At 45.8% G+C, this 12,791-nt stretch overlaps 1 protein-coding gene across 1 annotated transcript in view; it reads right to left on the bottom strand.

Moving 5' to 3' along the window:
• The window catches only part of LOC120397341 (prostate stem cell antigen-like), a 35,930-nt gene extending 23,555 nt beyond the window's left edge, over positions 1-12,375 (bottom strand). Inside the window, exon 1 of the mRNA XM_039523034.1 lies at positions 12,224-12,375. Coding sequence (XP_039378968.1) covers positions 12,224-12,375 — 152 coding nt within the window. The remainder of the gene's footprint in view (positions 1-12,223) is intronic.
• Between the last annotated feature and the right edge of the window lie 416 nt (positions 12,376-12,791).

Genomic DNA, 12,791 nt, shown 5'->3' with positions numbered 1-12,791 from the left:
AATAAATGTGTTAGTTTCTAAGGTGTCACAAGTGCTCCTGTTCTTTTTGCCGATACAGACTAACACGGCTGCTGCTCTGAAACCTGTTTCCCTATAGTACAACCCAGCAAGAAACCTTTGGCCAAGCAGGAGGCACTTAATTAATACAGTAATATAAAAATATTAGCTAGATCAGGAGCAATGTACAATAATTGGTAGGAAGACACACCATTCTATAACTGCATTTGTTAGTAAGTTTCGACTTTTCCAGTATGAGCACACTCTTGTGGCTGAAGGAAAGAATGCCTGAGCTGTCTCGGGCAACGAACGTTTCAGCCAGTGCTTCCAGCTACTCTCCAGGCCTCCAGGCTTGTTGTTTTGTGGCTCAGAAGAGAAAATTCAGACCTGCCATCCGCAACTGCAACGCCCATGGGATTTGATAGGAATGACACCTGCTTTCGCCAGGGCTGAACTCGCTCAGACTTTAAGTAGAACACGATGTTGAATTTGGAGCCAGATCCAGAGGTGTTTGCATCTGCGGGGCTGGCTCAGATCTTGATAAAGATTGGGGCAATTTGTGAAATTTGGATCCTGATTTGAGCTTAGCTTTAGAACACCCCTGGAGGTACTTTGAGGTCAGGCCGGCCTAGAGAGACTCTCCAGGATCTGCCAAGATGGAGCTGCCCTAATGAGCTGGATTAAACGAAAGGATAGAGCATTGGGCCAAGACTCAGAAGGACTGGGTTGCATCCTGGCTCTGTCACTTGCTTGCTAGGTGCCTCTTCGTCTCCATCTTTAAAAGGGAGATAAAGATACTGGCCTCCTTTGCAGAGCACTTGGAGATCTATGGATGAAAAATGCTGTAGAAGGGCTATTCAAGTTCATTAAACAAGAAACCTGTTTGACCTTGAGCATTTCTAGAAGGGTCAAGGGAGAGACCGACATTCCCAACCAGGAACCTGTGTTGTCTGTCCACATGTGCTCTCTAGCCAGCCTGATCGGCTTGGAAGGAGAATTCCCCACTACCTCACACATGGTCTTGCTGGAGACCAGGAAATCAATATAGCACCACAACTTAATGCTAATTGTGGCTGGTGGCTAGCACATCGCTAGATTGATTTTGGAGGGCTGCGGGTCCTGGAAGCTTTCCAGAAGGTGGCGTTGTTGCACCACCATTCGTGCCCAGGTGGTTTTGTGGGGAGGAGTAGCCCAGACTGTTTGTTCAAAATCCCAGCAACTCCAGCGCATCAAAAATGCATCTGACATTTTTTGTCATTTTGCTAATTGCTGCGCTCGTTTGGTTGTAAAAAGATTCCGTGTGTGGGATCCCTGCCAGCGGCTGCAGGAGGAGCCTAGCGCGTCTCCGTGCTGTTTGCAGGAGGAGATGGGAATGGACTTTCTTTCTTGGAGCTTTGCTGTTGGGGGAAACAGCTCAAGGCAGGAATTCAGACCAGCTGCCTGGGTTCTCAAAGTGCTGTGCAGGCCTCGGCAATGCGCCTCTGAGGCAGGTCCCTGTTTTATAAAGGGGGCAGGTCCCTGTTTTATAAAGGGGGCAACCAAGAGCAGAAATGACTGGCCCAAGGTCACATGGTGGCTGAGCTGGGAATGGAATCTGGAAACCTGGGCACTCTCCTGTGTGCTAACCAGTAGGATGCCCCCGACCAGTGCCAGGCTAGTGACATTTGATCAGTGCTCTCCAGGAGCCCAGGCTCAGAGCAGATTGGGTGGGGTTTGGAAATGATTGGGCAGACCCTAAGATTACTTCAGCATGGAAGAGAGAGTGAGGAGGACCAGGGAGATCTCACTCATGGGAGAGCCAGAATACCATTGCTGGGCCAGGGGCGTGAGCATCCACACCCCATTGAGGGTGTGGCTGCGTTGGGGTGTGGCCAGCCAAGGCTCCTCCCCCTTGGTTCGGGCTGATGGTCTGAGGCTGGTGCTGGGAGGTAATACATGTTACACCTCTTAAGGCCGGTGTGTGACAATGCATGGGCAGCTACTGTTAAAGAGGCAGACCTCTTAAAGCTATCACTGCTAGCAGTGGTGGAGTCAAGAGCTGCCTATAAAACTGGGTAGATGCCTATGTAACCTACCCGTGATGCCAGTTCTGCTCTTCAGAAGGAAGTGCTCTCCCCATCTCTCAGGGGCCCCCCGCCTGCCTTAGTCCTCTGGAGAGAGAATCCCTTTGGTATGACACAGCTCTGTCTATGTCTCTGCTGCTAGAGTCACACTTAAATCTGGAGCATTCTGGGTCTGTGCTCTCCCGCCATTACAGGGTTGGCAACTCAGCTCTCCTAGCATGGGATGGCTCTGCAGGCACTCCAGCCTCAGTTTCCCCTTCTTGGGGCTCCTCAAGACTCTCTCTCCAACACTCTGAGGCTGATAATACCCGTGTGGTGGGGTAATGTAGCAATATGGACACATCAACTCACAAGGATCAGGCTCTGCTGCCTTCTTTGGCTTCAGGCTTGTCATCGGTCTTCATCATCCTTCAGTCTGGAGGGCTCTCAGACTTACCCCCTCTCTGCCCCTTGCCTGACTCCCCCAGCACTCCCCCCCCTTCTAGGATCTAGGTGCCTTCTCTTGCAGCCCAACTGGGATCAGCTGACCAGTCACAGGAACACTGGCCAATTCCATCTTAAAGAGCCAGCGGCACCCTGTGACACATGGATCCTTTTGATGATTTTCAGCAGAGAGTTTGCCTGGTGATTTTGAACCGGTGTGAAACTCATAAGAACATAAAAATGGCCATAGTGGATCAGACCAAAGGTCAATCTAGCCCAGTAGCCTGTCTTCTGACAGTGGCCAGTGCCATTCCACACATTTGTATCACAATGAACGCAAGAATCATCCCCCCAGGAATGCTTGTGCACCCGATGTGGCTGACCTTTCCACCCTCTATGAATTTTTGTGAGCTCACGGCACATCTTTCAAGGCCAAACAGTGGCTTTCCACCCTCTGGGAAATGCCTGCTTTTTTGGTGCATCAGAAAATCAGCCAGGTGCAAGAATGTTAAGCATGTTCTGTTTTTTGTGCACTGGGGAAAAGATTTTTTCTCCATCTTTTTGTCCTACGCTGCATGCGTTATCATATACTATGGTGATGGGGGCGGTCTGATAACGGAGATAGAATAGACCATAAGAATTCCAATTAATATCTGCATTTCCTTCCGCTACACATATTTTGCTGCAAAACCTATTAGAAAACCCCACACTTTCTCAGAGCTGTTATGCAAATGGAAGTGATGCTGGCTAATACCCATATGAAAGAGTTCCCATTGTGCACGTGGGGAAGGCTTGATTCTAGTGACCTCTGCTATTCTATTTATTTATTCCCCAGTAGCAGCAATGTGAATGTGCATTAGCATGGCAGAGGATATGCACTGAGGGTAAAATCCTGGCCCCAGTGAAGACAATGGGAGTTTTGCTGTTGACTTCAATAGGGTCAGGAGTTCCCCCGAAATATGTGATTTTTCAAAACGACTCAGCGTTGGCCTAACTCTGTCCCTATTGATTTTAATAGCAAACTCCCTTTAACATCAGTAGGGGCAGGGATCAGCTAACAGTGAACTTTCTGAGCTTGATACATTGTGCACTGGAGTTAATGGGCAGCTTTCCCAAGGACTCGAACGGGATTTGAATTGGTTCTTAAGAGCTGGATTCCACATCTCTTTTCTAAGTTGAACAGTCCCTCTCCTCACATGGAAGCTGTTCCATGCCCCTCTTTATTTTTGTTGCCCTCTTCTGTACCTTTTCCAATTCAAATAGACCTTTTTTCCACAGACCGGTGGCTGTGGAATGCCGTTGTGCCAGGTGTACGGGTGCCTGCCACTTTCAGAATGAAACAAACCCCACTCTCCTCCCACAAGAAGGACCTTAAAGAATGGCTCAGCATCATGTGCCTGAAGATAACATCTGATATAATAATATCATACTAAGTCAATATCCTGCCACCACAGGGGCCTCGGGCACTGGTGCACTTCAGTCCATCCTATTGTCTGCTGGTGGCACACAATAGTTTGTGTGAAGGCTGTAACACTTTGGTCTAATTCCGGCTGTTGGATTTAGTGGGAAGTTGTGCTGTAATATACAGGATCTCGGATTCGATGATCTAATGATCCTTTCTTGAAATAAACTCTCTAAATAATCATTAGAGATGCTCAGATAAAGATAAGTGGAACATTTCTTGGCGGCCACGTGCATCCCATTAACGAAGGTCCACGGGTCTCTTTGTGATCAGCTGATCTGTGCTGCCAAAAACAGCTTTGCAACTGAAAAGAAGATGAAAGGATTAATTGGACAAATTAATCATGTGTCATCAGGGATTATGGGCCTTGTTCTGAGTAGATGTAGGAAGGAGAATCCTGAGGGCTGGTTGCCCCACAGATTATTTTCCAAGTTCCTTTGCATGATGAATTAGGCTATATATATTTATAGACCCTTCTTCTGCCCATGTAATGACATTTGATATACAGGGCTCATTTTATGTTAACGATGGGTAGATTCTGATAGCCTTGCACACGTTGAGTGAGACCCTACTGCACAAGTCATACCATTTCAGTCGGTGCCTCCAGGTGGCACCATAATATACATCATAATACCACAAAGGCAGGGGTTAATCTCTTACACAGCACTCTTTGTGACGATGCTGGCTCAATCGAAACCTGGAATTTGAACACTGGTGAACTTCGAAAGTGATCGCAACCTGGATCTAGACCAAAGTTTGCCATCTTCTAATAACAGCATCACCTGGCTCTTATGTACAGATTTTCATCTGTAGAGCTCAAAGCGCTTTACGAAGGAGCTCAGTAACATTATCCCATTTTAAATACGGGGAGGTGCCATGATTTGCCCAAGGTTATCAGCAGACTAATCACAGAGCCAGGAATAGAACTCGGTCAACTGAGTTCCAGTCCACTGCTCTATCCACTAGACCACACTGCCCTGTGGACAACTGTCGGACTATTTGTAGTAAGGGACTATTCAGGCATATGGTCTAGTAGAAAGGGTCCCTGGACCTGGAATCAGGAGACGAGGGGTGTTATTTCCAACTCTGCCCCTGTCCTGCTGTGTGACCGTCACTGGGCTTGTCTCCTCCACTCCCACTCATTGTCTGTTTAGTTTGTAAACTCTTTGGGGGCAGGAATTGTCTTTTTTCCCTACAAGCACAATGGTTCCCTGACCACAGTTGGCACCACTGGGCATTACTGCAATGCAAATAACAATGCTTCACCATGAATAACAGGAGCAAAATTTGGCCCTAAAATAGTGGGGCTTCAATATGGGAGAGAGGCAGTGGGACTCTGTTGAGAATACTAGAAACAATGAACTGAGAGTGCTTTTCTGTGATCAGCAAGAGTTAGTGCAATGCCTGCTTCTTTCACCTGGCCTTCCCATAACAACATAGCAAGAGACAATCCTTTCCACTGAAAATACTGCGCTGTCCGGGCTGACTGCAAAGAGAGAAAGAGGCCACCAAATGAAATTAATAGGCAGTAGGTTTAAAACAAATAAAAGGAAGTTCTTCTTCACACAGCGCACAGTCAACTTGTGGAACTCCTTGCCTGAGGAGGTTGTGAAGGCTAGGACTGTAACAGGGTTTAAAAGAAAGCTAGATAAATTCATGGAGGTTAAGTCCATTAATGGCTATTAGCCAGACTGGGTAAGGAATGGTGTCCCTAGCCTCTGTTTGTCAGAGGGTGGAGATGGATCGCAGGAGAGAGATCACTTGATCATTACCTGTTAGGTTCACTCCCTCTGGGGCACCTGGCATTGGCCACTTTCGGAAGACAAGATACTGGGCTGGATGGCTGGGCAGCAGTTCTGCAGAAAAGGACCTAGGGGTTACGGTGGACGAAAAGCTGAATATGAGTCAACAGTGTGCCCTTGTTGCCAAGAAGGCTAATGGCATTTTGGGTTGTATAAGTAGGGGCATTTCCAGCAGATCAATGGATGTGATCATTCCCCTCTATTCATCACTGGTGAGGCTTCATTTGGAGTACTGTGTCCAGTTTTGGGCCCCACACTACAAGAAGGATGTGGATAAATTGGAGAGAGTCCAGCGGAGGGCAACAAAAATGATTAGGGGGCTGGAACACATGACTTAGGAGGAGAGGTTGAGGGAACTGGGATTGTTTAGTCTGCAGAAGAGAAGAATGAGGGGGGATTTGATAGCTGCTTTCAACTACCTGAAAGGGAGTTCCAAAGAGGATGGATCTAGACTGTTCTCAGAGGTAGAAGATGACAGAACAAGGAGTAATGGTCTCAAGTTGCAGAGGGGGAGGTTTAGGTTGGACATTAGGAAAAACTTTTTCACTAGTAGGGTGGTGAAGCACTGGAATGGGTTACCTAGGGAGGTGGTGGAATCTCCTTCCTTAGAGGTTTTTAAGGTCAGGCTAGACAAAGCCCTGGCTGGGATGATTTAGTTGGGGTTGGTCCTGCTTTGAGCAGGGGGTTGGACTAGATGACCTCCTGAGGTCCCTTCCAACCCTGAGATTCTATGATTCTATGATTCTATGGACCTTTGGTCTAACCCAGTAGGGCCGTTCTTATGTTTTTATGTTCTTAACACATCATTCTATGGCACTTTATAATTGTGGAGGGTGCTTGAACACCAGGAAGATGGTAGGAAATGGTTGTGAAATGGATTTTATTTCCCATGGAATAGTTCAAAGAAAAAGAAAAATTTACCTTTTCCCCCAATTTTTAGGGGGATTTTAAGTGAAAAACTGAAAACCCCCAAACCCAAATATTTCGAGGGGAGTTGAAAAATGAAAAAAAGGTTTTCATGATAGATAGATAGATAGATGTGTATGAATAGAGATGGACGGATGGGTACCAGTAGGGATGGATGGGTGGATAGATGGGTATCAATAAGGATGGATGGATATCAATAGGGCTGGTTGGCTGGGTAGATCGGTATCAATAGAGTTGGCTGGCTGGGTATCAATAAGGATGGATGGATGAATGGGTATAGTTGAGAATGGAGGGATGGATGGACAGATATCAGTAGGGATGGATGGATTGTTGGATAGGTGGATGTGTATATAAATGGCTAGATAGATATGTAGTCTTTTCATAACAGCAGACATTTAGTTCGTTTCTTTCCTGTGCTATAATTATAAATTGTGTGGACTCTCTACTCATTTTCATCATATCTGAAGCATATGCCATACTTTGAGCATTGGATAAGAAGAACTGGCGTGCCAGTGGGACACTTACAATCTTTAATCGCCTCAGAGCATAGGCAAGGCCTTTCTTCAGGTTGCTTTTCCAAAAAAGGTCTTATTAGAAAGTGCCCCTGACAATAGGCTGCTCAGCATTGAATGTATTTATGGCTGAACGATGAAAAGCTGAGTTGACTCTGCCAGCCTTAAACCTGGAGGTCCGGGGAATGTAAATATGTCTAATCAAAGCTATCTCCTCCAGGCTGATTTCCCTTCAAAGAACTCTCCCTAGAGCTCGGTTTCGGAAAGGAAACGTAGCATCATTAGAATCAGAGTGTTCACAGAAGCACCAGGCAGTGCGAAGACCAGGTGCCCACCTCCTGTGACACTGCCCTTTCTCTTGTTTGTTCCTGGAGAAAGTTATAGCCCATTCTCTACAATCACTCAGACAAAATGAGCAGCCCGTCGGCCTTTATTATCATTCGGCTCGGTCAGCGACAGCTAACTAATTGGGCAGGCCACTCGAGATGGAGAGATGAATAAGAGAACAGCTACTAAAATTGCTTTACAGAAGCGGAGAGGCCCTTCCCGGCTACACAATGGCAGCTGGAGGCATTCCAGCCCAGCGAGGTACATGTCGGAGAGGAGTCACGCTCCCAAATGTAGCACAATGGAGCCTTTTCTCAGCATCTGGAGTTTAGTGAGTAACTGTTGGAGTGAAAACGAGTAAGAGGCTATTTGACATATTGAATATTTGATTCTAGAGTCATGGAATTGCCTTCGCTGGAGGTTTTCAAAAGGAGGCTGGAGCCATCTGTCTGGGGTGGTTTAGACACAACAAATCCTGCATCTTGGCAGGGGGTTAGATGACCCTTGTGGTCCCTTCTAACTCTGTGGTTCTATGATTCCATGACGTGCAGTAAATAGATGTGTTTTGATATCATATCTAGTGCATGTACCTGGCTCTGTCTATACTAGTACTTTTATTGATCCCTCCGTAGATGTTGATCTAGAGGCCACTGAAGTCACTGGAAAAGGTCCCACTGACTCCAGTGGACTTTGGCTCAGGCCAAATGAGCAATGGCTAAGACACATGGGCTGTAGAGGTGGGGGTGTGACCGGCTACAAGGGAAGGCCGTCAAATGGCCATGGACAAAATATTATGGGGTAATGTTTCCTTGTACCACATTCCAGCAACGAATAGAGCGCTCTGTCAATGAGGTCTGTACATCACCTGGAGGATGGATATCAGCAGGTGCTTCTACCTCCAAGCCTACCAAGAACCCCATCCCCAAACCTTCTTCGCCTTGAAATTCTCAAATGGACGTTTGCTAAAGGATGCATCGCAGATCTGGGGAATAGGATTCCTCCAGCCAGGCCAGTCAGACTAGCCACAGGATGATTACAGGTGCTCACTAAATAGCCTACCTTTCAACCAAAGAACAAAATATATGGTTATTACTTTATCCACTACTGAAACAGCCACTTCTGGGGTGGAACATCTCAGTTGTTTTCATATCACATAGCCACACAGCACAACAGCTGAGGACAGAAAGTAAGGAAGTATAGCATATCAATTAAAACAACAGGGGAATTTCAGGTAGGCAGGATGCAATTATCTGATTTGGAACTTGGCCAGGACACCGGATTAACATGCCTTCTTTAACAACCACACTTATTTTACATCTCATCGGTAGGCTGCTATCTTCCAGAAAACAGTGGCCTCTGGCAATAGTCTGGGGGCATTGGTTCAATAGTAACTCTTAGGATTTCTACCTATTCTGCAAATCACTTAAGCAAGTGCTTAACTTTAAGTTCATGCTTAAGTCCAGTTGACTTCAGTGGAGCTACACCTGACATCAGATGAGGACGTGGCTCAGAATCTGGCTCCATTCAAGCTGCCCACTCGAAAGAGGGATTCAGCCGAACCTCACAGCTGCACTTGCATTGATTGTTATTATTTATTTCTGTCTAATAAAGTCATTTCTGTACCTTCCTGACTGAGGTACCTGTGTGCTGGCCCAGCCGCTCGGCGGCTAGATAGCTGAGACCCTGGTTTGGATCAAAGGCCTGGGATGCCGTGTGCCGTCTGTTTTTATAGGTCTCTGTGTGACTCTGTGGGGTTTTGTTAAGATTTCCTATTTTCAGGCACCCGAGCTGGTTGGTAATTACGTTGTCTTTGAGAAAAGTTCTATTAAACACATCTCGTAACCACCTCGCTGGCTCTGATGGCCTGTGATTTATCATAACGGTTTGTGGAGCCTGCACTTTCTCTCTTCTGCATAGAAGAAAAGGAAACAAGCAAGGGGAATTGTAATTTTAGTCTACGCACACTATTAAACACTGTTTCTCTGTTTGTTTGTTTTCTCCCCTCCGCAGCAGAGGCGGTTTTAATGTTAAACCAGCTGCTGATGCTGAACATAAGCAAACAAACTTTTACTAGAGCGAGATATTTTATCTCCTGGCTTTTGTGCATATGGACTAAGCCTCCGGGAAGCTTTTCAAGGACCTGTAAGGTTTGCTTAATGTTATTCCCAGTCAGTTCCTAGACCTCTATGAAGCACTTCGGTCTTGATCCTGCTTCTATTGAAGTCATTGGCACAGACCCCATTCAATGGTGTAAGGTCAGGCTTTCAGTCTTTGCTATTGCAAACACCCACATATGTCCCTCATTGTAATCATGTAAGTAGCTCCAGTAAAGTCAGTGGAACTATTCATCTGCTGTATGTTAAGGGTGTGTAGGTGTTTGCTGGATCAGGGCCATAAGCACTTGCCTAAATTTAAACACACATTTGAAGTCAATGCTTATAATTAAGTATATGTGTGAATGCTTTGCTGAACAGAGATGAGGTTACTCGTGTGCTTAGCTGATCCAGGAATTTCAATCTGTACTCTGCTAGTTAGGAATATAGAGGTTGCCAGATTGGATCAGACCCAAGGACCATCTAGACTGGCTCTGACAGTGACCAGAACCAGATGCTCCAAAGGAAGGTATCCCAATGCACAGTGCAGAGCACAGTCAACCTGTGGAACTCCTTGCCAGAGGATGGTGTGAAGGCCAAGACTATAAGAGGGTTCAAAAAATAACTAGATAAGTTCATGGAGGATAGGTCCATCAATGGCTATTAGCCAGGATAGGCAGAGATGGTGTCTCTAGCCTCTGTTTGCCAGGAGCTAGAAATGGGTGACGTGAGATGGATCATTTGGTGATTACCTGTTCTGTTCATTGCCTCGGAAGCACCCAGCATTGGCCACTGTCGGAAGACAGGACACTGGGCTAGATGGCCCATTCATCTGGCCCAGTAAGGCCATTCTTATGTTCTTAAGGTGTAAGATGTGACCATCCCAGCATTTGTGGGAAAATCTGCCCTTCACATTAGGTGTCCCCTCGATTTCTGGTTTTAAGGCCTGAAGGTTTAGTATCCCTTCCAAAATGTGTGTTAGATGAATAATGATCACTCTGCATATTCTTGTTATCTACAGGAATATCCAGTCCCTTTTTGAATCTTGTTACATTCTTGGCTTCAAGTTGAGGGTTTGCAGCTGTTAGATTTCCTTCTATCTTCCTGTAGTATCTCAGTCTGGACTGTTCATATACCATTTCCTGAAGTTGTCCTAGGAGCAGCAATTTTCAGTTGTTTGAAGCAGACAAATATGTCTGTAAAAAGCACAACGTGGCCCTGATCTGGACGGGCGTCTGTGGATGCTAACGTAATAGACATTAATACATTATGATAATAATTTCTAAATTACAGCTGTATCCACTCCACTACAGCTGTCCCAACAATATTGGAGCGATATTGATGCAGCTAATCTAAATATTTCATATTTGCAAATTTTCTATGGCAATTGTCATCCAAAATTCAAGGAAAATTTCATGGATTTGTTTGGGTTTTGCTTTTCAACCAACCGTGGAGCTGTGACACATTTTTAAACATGCTGATGAAACTTTCTATTGACATTTTGAAATTAGTCCTTCCCCTGTGTGAACAAGAGCAGAAAGAGGCCCGCAGAGCATGAAGAGGTGTAAATCAGCATCCATTCAAGTCAGTGGTGTTGATTTACACAAGCTGAGGTTCTGGCTCAGACGGAGTGATAGCACGAGAAGATTTCATCCACTGCAAGAGGCAGCTGCTGGGAAGGAAGAAAGCACGTTAGAAAAAGAATAGTTCAAATCAGCAAGAGAAAAGATGTTGTTTGTTGCCTTTAAAGTGAGCTGGGGAAGAAGCAGAACTGGTGTGTTTGGCATTCACAAGAAGAGCAAAAAAACGATTAAGGGTATGGAGTGGCTCTCATTTGAGGAGAGATTAAAAAGACTGGGACTGTTCAGCTGAGAAAAGAGACGACTGAGGGATATTTTTAGGGAGCTGTATCAAATCATGACTGGTGTAGAAGAATCGACTAAAAAATGTTACATCTCTACCTCGATATAACGCTGTCCTTGGGAGCCAAAAAATCTTACCGCGTTATAGGTGAAACCGTGTTATATCGAACTTGCTTTGATCCACTGGAGTGCGCAGCCCCGCCCCCCTGGAGCGCTGCTTTACCACGTTATAGCCGAATTCATGTTATATTGGGTGGTGTTATATCAAGGTAGTGGTATTTACCTCTTCACTTAACACAAGAACCAGAGGTCCCCCAATGACATTAACAGGCAGCAGGTTTAAAACAAACAGAAGGAAGTACTTCTTCACACAAAGCACAGTCAACCTGTGGAACTCATTGCCAGGGGATGTTGTGAAGGCCAAAAGTATAACTGGGTTCAGAAAAGATTTAGACAAGTTTCTGGAGGATAGGTCCATCAATAGCTATTAGCCAGGATGGGCAGGGATGCAACCCCATGCTCCTGGTGGCCCTAAACCTCTGACTGCCAAAAGCTGGGACTGGACAACAGAGAATGGATCACTCAAAATTGCCCTGTTTGGTTTATTCCCTCTGAAGCATTTGGTAGTGTCAGAGAAAGGATACTGGGCTAGACGGACAATTGGTCTCTCCCGGTATGGCTATTCTTATGTTCGTATTTGTTACTGTGTGTCGGAATACAGCAGCAAGTGCATAGAAATGAGTGTTTCTTTGTACCAGCTGTGCCTCATGCCATATGCACCGTATTCTGGCATCACAGCTGGTTCCCGCTCGGCTACTCCTTTGTCCTTCGCCATTGTGCTTTCTGCCAGGAAGACATTAGCATCAACGCATACGTTTTCAGGTGGAAAATCGCTCCCGATTGACATGGCTCATTGAGGTGCGCTGGGTTTTTCTTTAGAGTCTGAGTTCATGCCACTGCAATGTCTGTTCAGACGCCTTCGCTGCCATGACAAATACAGGGAGCAAAGCGTCAAAGCCTCTCCTCTTGGTGGCTGAAAACCCACAAGAGCAACAGCCATTAAGGAGCTTTCTAATTTCATGGGCCAATCAGCTTTTAATGGCAACTTTATTATTAATTTAATATTTCTTAAGCACTGATGATGGGTAATGAAAACCATTTTCATGGTCACACTGCCTGGCCTGTGAAGATCTGCAGCTATCAACTGTCTCTCTCTCTATCCTCTTATTAATAACTTTTCAGCAGTTTTTAGGCACCGTCTTGAGAGGCCCTTTCATGGGAAGCACACGCCTCCTGAGAATCGGGCTTTTTTAAGGTGTCTCA

Source organism: Mauremys reevesii, linkage group 2, assembly GCF_016161935.1.
Source record: "Mauremys reevesii isolate NIE-2019 linkage group 2, ASM1616193v1, whole genome shotgun sequence".
NCBI classification, from domain to species: domain Eukaryota; kingdom Metazoa; phylum Chordata; order Testudines; family Geoemydidae; genus Mauremys; species Mauremys reevesii.
This window is presented reverse-complemented; position numbering and strand designations above follow the sequence as displayed.